The 12,158-nt window shown below is 44.2% G+C and overlaps 1 protein-coding gene across 1 annotated transcript in view; it reads left to right on the top strand.

Moving 5' to 3' along the window:
* Positions 1-12,158, top strand: part of GRIN2B (glutamate ionotropic receptor NMDA type subunit 2B) — a 428,048-nt gene that overhangs the window by 353,732 nt on the left and 62,158 nt on the right. The window contains exons 7-10 of the mRNA XM_043563552.1: positions 4,678-4,880; positions 5,668-5,839; positions 6,058-6,211; positions 10,060-10,185. Coding sequence (XP_043419487.1) covers positions 4,678-4,880; positions 5,668-5,839; positions 6,058-6,211; positions 10,060-10,185 — 655 coding nt within the window. The remainder of the gene's footprint in view (positions 1-4,677; positions 4,881-5,667; positions 5,840-6,057; positions 6,212-10,059; positions 10,186-12,158) is intronic.

Raw genomic sequence — 12,158 nt, 5'->3', positions numbered from 1 at the left:
GAGCTGTCAGCACAGAGCCCGACGCAGGGCTTGAACTCGTGAACTGCGAGATCATGACCTGAGCCGAAGTCAGACATATCCCCGACTGAGCCACCCAGGCACCCCAATTCTTTCTCACTCTTGACAAGCTCTCCTATCTACATCTCCAGCATACTTCCTCCCCCTTAAAACAATTATTGAAACATACCTTATTTTTCTACCCAAACAATTCCTATTTTACTTAATTTTAGTTCACTTGTTTCTAACTGCCCTGCTCTCTTTTGCCTAGGGGTAGCTAATTCGAGGTTACTCAACGTGTTCTTTAACATGGGCACTGCACAGCATTTTGAATCTGGTATTTATAGCAGAGGGATATTTTTTTCCTAAAATTATTTCTCTTTCAGTCCTCAAGGAATTTGTTAACTTTTCTTCTTCACTGCAGTCATCCTTAAAGAAACAATACAAAAGAGTCAGGACTTTAAGACAAGCTAATCTTTTTGTATAAATAAATTAGATCCTTCCCTCGCTTCAGAAAATAACCATGTAGAATATTTTTTCACTGGCTTCTGATCAGATGGAAGTATGGTAGAGAACTTCATCCTAAAAAGATCCTGGGATCATGAGATTTTATGCAAGGCACCTTAGAAATCATTCCCTTATTCTGCCGATATGGGAACTGAGACTCAGAGTTTTAAACATTTGTCCGTGGTCACAAAAATACTTAGGGTTACATTCAGAATTTAGTGTAGGAGACAAGACACCTGAAAAGTTAGTCCCCAAGGCAGTAAATAGCATGACATACTGAATGATTTGGTTACTCTGGCCATTTGTGAGCTGGTAAATATTTAACAACGGGGGGTGGGGGTGGGCAGAGGAAGCCTTGAATTACTGTGTTTGCCAACTTCGTGGATGCCATTTGAAGCCAATTTCAAGCTACCAGTGTGAGGCCATTGAACAAGGAGTTAGGGAGAGACAAGTGTTATCCAGTTGGCTGTCTGCAGAATAGAGACTGTCCGGCTGGAATGAACAGGTCTCTAAAGAGGAGGAGAACTGAGCTAGACCATTCCCCCCACACTGCCCCATCAACCCTTTCAGCTGTGAAGGACTATCCTTGATCTTTCTTTTGAGCAACTGTAGGACTTGATCCTTTGTTCTTGCTATTGCCTCAGTGGATCAAGTACTCTTCACCAAATGCACTGTCACATTTCAACGCCCCGCTCAAAGAGACGTGTCTTCATCAAGCTTTTTTCCCATCACCCCAACCCTTTCAGAAGTAATTACTTCTATTCTGAATCCCAGAGTACTTGATTTATACCTTTTATTAGGGTAATTACCAAAGCCTAAAAAATTTGATATTATTGTCAATAGAGAGTGTCTTGCCCCCACTAGACTGTCCTCAGAGGACAGGAGTCATGTTTTATCCTTTCATTGACAGAGAAGCAGTGCAGTGCAGAGGGAACAGCCCAAACTCAGGAGCCAGACGGCTCAGTTTCTCACAAGCTTGCTGTGATGATCAGTGAGATTACTGGAATGTTCAGTGCCTACCATATACTAAGGCCTTGCTAAACGCCACCTGGTGCTGTTATCTGTAACACACAGCCCCGTCCCTGGCACAAAATTGGCATGCAATTGCTTCTGGTTGAATTTAACTAATGTGAAGCAAGGAATGATCCGGCTAGCTTTTTCAGGAAGTTGGGAAAAGGTGTGCTAGAGGGGACTCCGTGTGCAGGTTATTATTGGATAGGTGAGAATGACCTAGTAAATATGATCATTTGGTCATAGAATTATAGAAGCAGAATCTAATTTTCCAGCTGTGGTATGATGAACACAGTGCCGAGTGGGATTGTCTGTGCCCTTTCCTCACCACGTGTGCTGGATTCTGTAAAGCCGTAAATGCCCCATTTGTTAGTGCAATAGCTTTTATAGACTGCTGTTAATTGAAATATGGCCTTTTAAATACTGTGCAGTTGCTTTTTAAAAAATCTAAATGCGAGACTTTATGTATAAATACTATTAAATCTCATCCCATTTGGTTTAGTCCATTCCAATTAATTCACATCACTTCCAACCTTGATTCTGCAATGCGGTATATCTTCTATCCCATTTAGCTTTGTGTTGTCTGCAGTTTTGTAAGCATTACTTCTGTTTGGTTTTATGAAACACTGTTCAGGCCACTTGCAAGTACAGAATCTCCTGAAGTGTCACTAAAGACCTCTTTCCGTGATGACCTTGATTCATTAAACAATATTTTCTTTTCCTTTTTGGGTATAGATTTTAAACTCCTTTTAAATCTATCAAAGTATATAATAATCTATATTATATCGCATGCCGTCCACAGGGATGTCCTGAAACTTTGCCAGAATGCTACGCCTGCAACATTTTTGTTTTACAAATAGAATAAGTCTCTTAGTCAACAACACACAGCTTACTTGTTAAAACCTCTACCTGATTAATCTGTTTTGGCTGTCAATATCAATAACTTCCTTTTCCAATATGAACAAAGGATTCATGTTTCAAAATAGTGAACTCTGTCAAGATACATTAGGCTCAGCACACACACCTTGACCATCTGGGTGAGAAGTTTGGACACATCCCAAGGGCAGTGAGAGGCTGTTGAAAATCTTGAATAGGGATGGATATTCCAATTCTTGAATAGTGATGTTTTAGGAAGAATCATCTGGGAGCAGTGTCCACAGTGCGCTCTAGGGGGTTGCCTGCGTGAAGTTCGCAGTGGCCTGCAGTAATCCCAGAATGGGCTGCTGCACCATGGGACTAGGCTAATAAGTAGTAAAGATAGAAGAGAATAAATGTGGATTCAAAAGAAAAAACTCAACAGGGACTATTGGGAGAAGATGGTAAGAGTGACAAAATAAATAAAAATAGGTACATTAGAGGTTCCCAACTTTTCCCCATCGTTGAACACAGAAAATGATCCCAGTTTGGCCACTGCGATACGTAGGGCTACTTGGACTTGGAGGTGACCCAACATCATGGGCTTCCACGATGGGTTCTCCCTGCCCCCGAGTCCCGCCACCCCTGTAACCACTAGCTGAAGACATCCATATCCCCACGTGGCTGAGAAGCTATTTGGATATTTCTGCTTTAGAGATAAGTACTCTTAGCAATATGAAGAAAAACAGACTTGCAGCAAAATGGGACCTTCACTACGGAGAAGACTACATACATAAAGGAAAGCCAACTCTAGGTCCAGTGCATAACTCTAATGCAAAAGCGAAATATGGTGTACGCACTTGGAAGAAAACTAGCGCCAAGGCTAATGCCCAACAGGTTGGCCCAGGACACCAAACCACTGTCCGTTGTTGTAGTGATGCAGTAAAACCGGGACAGTGGCTGTGCAAGCCTAATACGGGCATGAAAGTAAGCAGCCCCTGCTACACAGGTTGGAGGGAGATACAAACCACCCCTAAGGAGGTACTAGGTAGACACCTAGGCAGACAAAGGCAGAAACAAAGGAATTTTGGTTTTGTAGGAATATGGAAATCTAAGCCCGTTTGCTTGAAAATTCATGAAGTACTGCCCATTTGTTGCTCCTTGTTGATTTATGTAGTTAATGATTAAGTAGTTTTGTAGTCCTCGTGCCTCACTAATGCTACTAATTTGCATTGCTGCATGGAGGAAATTATAGATTGGGAAAATGCAGGAGCTTACAGTCCATAATTCCTGTGGTAATTGAGGATGTCTGGTTGTAGAAGATGAAAAGGTGTTCCCTCTTCAGGAAACTCAAGGGCAGAGTGAGAACAGGCACCCACCAACAAAGTCATGCAGATTCTATTACAAAAACAGGAATGAATGGCTCTTCTAAAAGATAATGGAACCCACACGTTTCTCCTGATGATTGGTAGCAGGGCCACCCTGTGAATGATTCCAGGGGGCACCCACCTCTCACGCCGGAGTATGCTTGAATGGTGCGCCCTGAAGTAGGGGTACAGAGCCTGTGCACACAGGAAGACCTGTATGATTGATCCCGGTGCCCCCACCCAACCCAGCAGGTGCATATCTGCACTGACCCATGGCGTTCGCCACCAGCCCAACCACACTTCCTTCCCCAGCGGAGCTGTATTCTTTAATCCTGACTTATCATTTTATTCCAGTTCAGATCTACCCAGTTCTCCACATGGCTTCCCACTGGACCTCTGTTACAAGCCAAAACACATCCTTCTGGCTCATTTGCTCTAGTCATTCTGTTGACCTTTCTGGAGCTATTTGCTGCTCTCACTATCATGCTCCTTGTTACAGTTAAGTAGAAAAAAGCGCCAGCCGCACAAGTCAGGAAACTCTGGCATCTTCCCAGCCCTTGATACAGGCTTCAGTTTGAGCACTTACCATCTATCACTGTAAACATTTGTTTACATTTCTGACTCCTTCATTCAATGTGAGCTTGACAAAGGGCAGAATCATGCTTCTTTGAGCCACAGGGTTTATTGAGAAGGATGCCCAGCACATAGTAGATCCTCTTCTAATGTTTGGTAAGTGAGTGAGCAAAAGAATATATTACCTTTCTTAGGTATGGACATGGTAGTCTCGTTTTAGGCATATAGGTTAAAAAGAATTTCCTCTCTGTTACATACAATGCCTGTGTCTGTTTCTATTTGTTTAACAGCCTCCTGGGTGATGCTAAGGAGAGGTTGCTTAGGTCTCTGCCAGTGGTTTCTGAGTCTTTTGTTTACCCCTGTGCAGGTGGGGAAGTGGAAAGACAAGTCCCTGCAGATGAAGTACTACGTGTGGCCCCGAATGTGTCCTGAGACAGAAGAACAGGAGGATGACCATCTGAGCATTGTAACCCTGGAGGAGGCCCCCTTTGTCATTGTGGAAAGTGTGGACCCTCTGAGTGGAACCTGCATGAGGAACACAGTCCCCTGCCAAAAACGCATAGTCTCTGAGTATGGCCCCTTCCCCAGTGCTCTGGGTGGCGTGGGATAGTCCGATTTCATACAGCTGTCAGCACCTGCCTGGGCTGGGACTTGAGGCATAGAATGAGTTGGGCACCATGTTCAATTGTCAGTTACTACTGAGCCGTGGAATCCTAGCAGACCTGTGGTGTGATGCCTGGGTCTGTCCAGATCATGACCTGGGAGAACTACTGCTAACTCTGCTAACGTATCTTTGGCCTTGCCCGATCTCAACAACCAGGACCTGAAATTTAGGAGATGTAAATTTGCATTGGTGTTCGTGCCATCATGCCCCGAAATTTTGAGATTTAGGAACATTTTTGGAAATGGGTAAAACTAATTTATACTGTTAGAAGTCAGGATAATGATTCTCGTTGGTGAGAGTGGGAAGTGCCTGGAAGAGAGAAGAAGAGGGTAACTTTTCCGTACCTGGATTTGGTGCTGGTTAAATGGGCAGGTTGAATGTATACACATTTTTCCAACTGAACCCTTAGGACATGCGCGCTTTCCTAATGTACATTACACTTCAAAGGAGCACTAAAAACTGTGAGGAAACGTTGTTCACCATGATGAGCTAATGAAAGAATTGCAGTTCTGTCGTCTATCGATTTCCTCACTCGGGTCTGATACACATTGTGCTGAGCTGTGAAAGGGAGGCCCTGCTTCGGGGTTGGAGTTTGAATGGTGAAGGATAAAAGCTGCCTCTTGTATAAAGCCTTGTTTTGTTTGTTTGTTTGTTTGTTCGTTCGTTCGTTCGTTTGTTTCTTCAACTGGTTAGGAACAAAACAGATGAGGAGCCAGGTTACATCAAAAAGTGCTGCAAGGGGTTCTGTATTGACATCCTTAAGAAAATTTCCAAATCTGTGAAGTTCACCTATGATCTTTACCTGGTTACCAATGGCAAGCATGGGAAGAAAATCAATGGAACCTGGAATGGTATGATTGGAGAGGTGAGTGTCAGAAAGTAAGGGCCGTTTCCATTTTCCATGGGTTTTGTTTCATGTTAATATAAAAAGAGGCTCATTTATAAATTTTAGAAAATACAAAACCGTGAACAGGCTCTCCTGTTCCCACTATACTAAGGAAACCACTGCCTGGCTGTTTTTTCCTTGCGGTGGCCCCTGGCCTTCCTGAGTGCCCTACCTGAAGTACTGTGCCTTTCTCCCAGGTGGTTATGAAGAGGGCCTATATGGCCGTGGGATCACTCACCATCAATGAGGAGCGATCCGAGGTGGTCGACTTCTCTGTGCCCTTCATAGAGACCGGCATCAGTGTCATGGTGTCACGCAGCAATGGGACTGTCTCACCTTCTGCCTTCTTAGGTAAGTGATATGCTCACTGGTGTGAAGGACATGGACGTAAGGACAGATACTTGGTATGAGGATTAAGTGAAGGAGCGAGCACGTGGCCAGGCTCTTTCAGTCAGGAGGTGGTTTCTAGGAGCCCATTTAATTTGGGGGACTTAAATATTGTTTATTCTCAAATATAAAAACTGAAGAATACCCAAAAACAATTGATAGGACAGCGTAGGACCCTGGAAGAAAACAGCCTTAGGCTAGTAATCAGGGTTCCTACTCTGGTCTCATTCCTGCAACTTACTCCACACTTGACCCTGAGCAAATGTGCTCCATCCTGGGACTCAGTTTCCTCGTCTGTAGAAGAAGGCATTTCAGGGGGCGCCTGGGTGGCGCAGTCGGTTAAGCGTCCGACTTCAGCCAGGTCACGATCTCGCGGTCCGTGAGTTTGAGCCCCGCGTCGGGCTCTGGGCTGATGGCTCAGAGCCTGGAGCCTGTTTCCGATTCTGTGTCTCCCTCTCTCTCTGCCCCTCCCCCGTTCATGCTCTGTCTCTCTCTGTCCCAAAAATAAATAAACGTTGGAAAAAAAAAAAAAAAGAAGAAGGCATTTCAACTATCTGATCTCAGAGGGTACTTCTTCCCGCTTTAATACTTTCGAATTCTAGGGACGTCCAACTTCAGCTCAGGTCACGATCTCACAGTTTGTGAGTTCGAGCCCCACGTCTGGCTCTATGCTGACAGCTCAGAGCCAGAAGCCTGCTTTTAGATTCTGTCTTTCTGCCCCTCCCTGGCTCACACTCTGTGTGTCTTTCTCTCTCTCAAAATTAAATAAAACATTAAAAAAATCTAAAAAAATAATTTCTAATTCTAGATATCATTGAAATGCCTTTTTAATTATCTTCAAAGATTGAAGTCGGTGCTACCAAAAGAGGCTTTTTTTTTCACATACATTTTTCAGAGCTTTGAGAGATACAGCTGATCTGATGCTCGCTCCCATCTTACCCCGCCCTTCCTCATGTCGTTCTGTACTTCGCTGCTCTCCAGCATCGCTTATGTGTCAAAGCCTTAGATGGGATATAAGACCTGGTGAGATAAGGCCAAGATTTCAATTAGATGAGGTCCTTTGTGAGCTCATACCCCATATTTTTTGCAGAGGCCGTGAGAGCAAAGGGTTGGAAAATAAAATGTCACCTTGAAAACAGGACACTGGGCTAAGAGGCAGGAGGCCTGGCTTGGACATAAACAAGCTGTAAGCCCTTGGACGAGTCACAAACTCTCTGAAGGACTTCAACTTTTTTTTTTTTCATGAGGATACTGGAATAGACCTTGACTGATACTTCTTTAAGCTCTATCTGGCAGGTAGTGGGGGAAAGGGGAAGTTTTTAATTAATGCACTATAAAATAGAGTTATAGGTTCCATAGAATTTTTCCATAAATTACTCGAGTTTCTCAGCTAGCCTTCTTAGAGTAGAGCAAATTCTGGACCTGCCAATTTCATGTGAAATACTATTAGATAGCACACACTATATGCATTAATCCTCATAGCAGCTTTATGTATTTTATTTGCTTTTTTACTTTGCAAGGATAATTGGAACATTAAGAGACACAGACAAAAGTGCATTCTAATTCTAACCACAATATAGCGTTAACCTCAGCTTCTGAACTGGAAGAGCCAGTGATATATCAGCAAAGCCCTAAAATGACACAGTAGTGCCAAGCAGGGTGTGTGTGTGTGTGTGTGTGTGTGTGTGTGTGTGTTCGGAGGAGAAGCAATTAATTACAAGGGTAAAAGAAGCCAACATTTGGGGCGCCTGGGTGGCGCAGTCGGTTAAGCGTCCGACTTCAGCCAGGTCACGATCTCGCGGTCCGTGAGTTTGAGCCCCGCGTCGGGCTCTGGGCTGATGGCTCAGAGCCTGGAGCCTGTTTCCGATTCTGTGTCTCCCTCTCTCTCTGCCCCTCCCCCATTCATGCTCTGTCTCTCTCTGTCCCAAAAATAAATAAACGTTAAAAAAAAAAAAATTAAAAAAAAAAAAAAAAAAGAAGCCAACATTTATTGAACACCTATTATGTGGTTTTCCAAGCAATACTGTACATCCTTTTGGCATATTATCTCCTTGATACCATTATTATACACATTTTATGTCTTGGGAAACTGAATCTTAGATCTGTTAAGCAAATTTCCAACAATCTGTCAGTTCATAGCTGGCAAATCCAGGATTAAAGCCCAGAGGTGGCTGCCTTCAGAGCCTGTGTTCCAATAGTCGTGAAGCCATTTCAGAGTGCAACTCCTAAATCAGGAACCAGTGTGGTGGGCAGAGATACACTTTGCCCCAGAATACCTCAGGTTATAACCTGGCCCTGCCATTCTGTAAAATAGAAATGGTGATACCATAATGAAAGGGCCATTATAAGGATTGTATAAACTATACGGTGAAAGTACCTTCTAAATTGTAAAGACCAATACAAATGCTTGTTGTATTTTGTACACAGAAACTTGCCCTTGCCTCAGTGGGGGAGAAGGAAGCTCAGAGAGGATGCCTTTAATCTGGATAGGACTGCAGTCCATGAGAGCCGAGGGGAGGGGCCTTCTGTACTCCACCATATAGAGGCTTTGAATTAAACCTGTTACCCTCACATCTCTGGCTGCCACTGAAAGGTTTTACATTTCACAGTGGATGTGTGCCTTATCGAGGTCCTTTTTAAATTGTTAAGTGACCGGGTTTGTATAATTCCCTTCAAAAGTCCAAAAGTAAAGCAGAGATTTCAAGTAAGAAGATATTTTCTAATGTCTAGCCAGTTTTTCCCTTTTTTCAACTTCATCTTTATTAATGATTTGGGAAATGGAAAAAACAGTATGTTAATTCACTTAGTTATGAGTTTACAATGTGATGTGACAGCTAAAAAGGCCAGAACTATTTTGAGACACAATTGAGGGAACATCATATCATGGGAAAGAATAGCAATTGTCCCTTTTTGTAGGCCTTCGGTGAGGTGGCTCTTGGAATATGGTGTTCAATTTCTAGACGCGTCTAAGCCAGAGAGGTTTGGATCAGCTGGGAGGGATTCAGCAAGAATGATTAAAGAAATTAAAGAAAGCACTCTCTTGCTGTTCTACCTGGTCCTATCCTATCAACCCCTTTCACTCACTGTTAGGGAATAGCTTGTAGTCATTTTGTTAATTATACCTGAAACAAGTTTCCTTGTCACCTGCTGCATCCCCACCGTGACAGTCACGGATCGTCAACATGGATGGATTTTTTTTTTTTTGGACGTTGACTTCTATTCTCATACCCTAACGATGTTTAATAAAATCCACCACAATAAAGAGGGTTGAAAAGTAAATATAGGCTGGGAAGTTTAGAGGAGGTGAGGCAAGGGGGCAAAAGAGCTGTTCGTTGGATGTAATTATTACTGAACCAAGTTAGGCCGGAAGTAGTGACCGTGCCTGTTGAGAATGAATTTGCACGCAAGCCTGGGAAGCATTGGTGAAAGCTTGTCCAGGTCTCCGTCATGTGGTGTGGCCAGCCATATAGGTGAGAACATACGCCATGAACCACACCCGTATGATTCATTTACTCCAGATCTAGTTATTCTTGTAGTTGTGCATTTCCTGGCCATGGCAGAAACTATCTCAAAAAGTTCAGAGGCAAGAAGCTCTCCTTCTCTGGAAGAAAAGAAACGGGGCAATGGAGACACCCAGACATAGCCTCTCACCTCTCCCCCGCCCAGGCCCTGGCTCTCTGAAGGGACGCAACACAACTGTGGTTTGTTGTCCCCTCAGAAAACACGTGTTGCCTGAGCAAATGGATATGCAAATAAGTCAGAATGTGTTTTTGCTCTAATTCTGAGCACTGATTTTTTCTTTCCTTCCCCAGAGCCATTCAGTGCTGACGTATGGGTTATGATGTTCGTGATGCTGCTCATCGTCTCAGCCGTGGCTGTCTTTGTCTTCGAGTACTTCAGCCCTGTGGGTTATAACAGGTGCCTCGCTGATGGCAGAGGTAAGGCCAGCTGCAGCCGTTGGCGTTTCTGCGTTCTGTTTTTTTCTCGTTGTCACTTCCGGGCCTCTGTACGCCTCATGTGGTGTCTGCCCCTTCCCTAACCCATCCGTTTCCGAAAACGAACCCTCAGCCTTCTATGTCAACAGCTTGGCAACTCATTAGAAATACCCCAATTAAGAGGTTAGTCTGAATCAGTATGTCCCCTCGCTGGCAGAAGCCTCACCCAGCAAGCCCAGTTCCACCCCGGGGGTAAACGAGAGGAAAGCTAGCAGGAGATCCGCATAGCATAAACATGTCAGAGGAAACTATTTTGATAACCTTAGGCGGTGAGCAGTCTGTCTGAACAGATGGACTAACAAGGCAGATATACCCGTATATTAAGAATAAAAACTTTAGACTGCCCCAGGGTACATGCAGGGTAGCTGTGGCTGAAAGAGCTCTCCACCGCCGAGGTACAAGATCTCCAAAGCATGTGACCCTGACTCAGATCCCTCTTCCAGGGGGTACAGACATTGGGTGTTTGAAGTAAAATGGCCAACGGATAGCAATTCTGACCCATAGCTACTGTCGGGGGCAGTCCAATTTTCTGGCTAAGTGGGTCAAGAGATATGAAGGCTGCCCATGTGTGTGAGGCATTTATGAGACCTCACAAAACATTTACTAGATTTCTGAAGGGGGCCGTGGGACCCTTGTGAATACATCCTCTAAAACTTTCTGAAAACCCCAGAATTAGGAAATAGTACACTTTTTTCTGAGTCTTCTCCCTTCCAGAATGTGAGCTTTATTCTGAAATTATGCCTCCAAGAGAAAAGATTTTTTTTAACCTGCACCACACAAAGAATCATCAGTGGGGCACTTAAAACACAAAGGTGCTTGGACCTGATTTTCTAATATTCTGATTCCCTAAGTCCAGTGTGGATCTTGGACCACTACTATATTTCAAAATAGTGGTTTTCTACCTTGGTTGCATAATAGAATAACCACCCACCCCACAGCTATTTAATAAGAACCTTTGGGGTTGGGGTGCTAGGCGGCAGTCTGTTGACTTCACCATCCAGGCGGTAAACCACTCCTGCCCTGAGGTATTTCTGGGTGCAGACCTACCCTCTTATTTGGCTCATGCATTCTGGAGCGGAGGTCTGAATGTCTCCACAATAGGGTCCGGTCAGGGGACTTTGTGCCTGTGCCCAAGGGTCTTCCAGAACCACAACCTACTCCCCATCCCGAGGGGCATTAGTAACAAGTGAAACCTCTGAGAAACACAGAAGGACGTACATATGTTGACAGTGCCCAGAACTGAGGTTAGTGGATGCTGTCCCTTCACCTTGAAGAAATCAAAGAGGCGAAAAATCCAGCCACAAAATTCAAAGCAAGGACTTATGATTACTTATTTTACCAAAGGACGCTTGTCTTCGCGAAGGAACTCAACACGGGATCACTTTAAATATCAAGTCTCCTTGGGGCATTTTACAATGTACAACACTTTGATTTATGAACAACTTTTTAGTTACACATCTGCTCCATGAAATAAGGTCCACATGCACAGATGTGTGTGCACAGTTAGACACTGGGCTTGACATGTGTAGTCACTGATTTAGTTGTCAGAGCAGATGCTATCAGGATCACAGATAGCATCATAAGACGTGTGCTAATGTGTTGTGAAACTGTGCAGGCAGATGTTCATTTCTGCAGTGGAGGGGCTACATCATGGCGAGATTTTGCCATCGCCAAGCCCTGAAAGCAGGGAGGCCACAATAAATCTATGGGCAGAAGCCCTGGCATGGTGTGCGTAAAGGTTGGGGGGGAAGAGGTCAAAGACAGCCCACTTTTCTGCCCTCAGATAGTGTGGCAAAAGCCAGGTGTCTGTGACTTCCTCCCTGGGCTTCCTGATACTCTTTTACACAGAAGCTACCATGATAGGAAACAATTGGGATGTGTTGGCATTGGACTGGGGTCAAGGTTATCTTTGACAC

The sequence above is a fragment of the Prionailurus bengalensis genome, chromosome B4, assembly GCF_016509475.1.
Source record: "Prionailurus bengalensis isolate Pbe53 chromosome B4, Fcat_Pben_1.1_paternal_pri, whole genome shotgun sequence".
NCBI classification, from domain to species: domain Eukaryota; kingdom Metazoa; phylum Chordata; class Mammalia; order Carnivora; family Felidae; genus Prionailurus; species Prionailurus bengalensis.
This window is presented reverse-complemented; position numbering and strand designations above follow the sequence as displayed.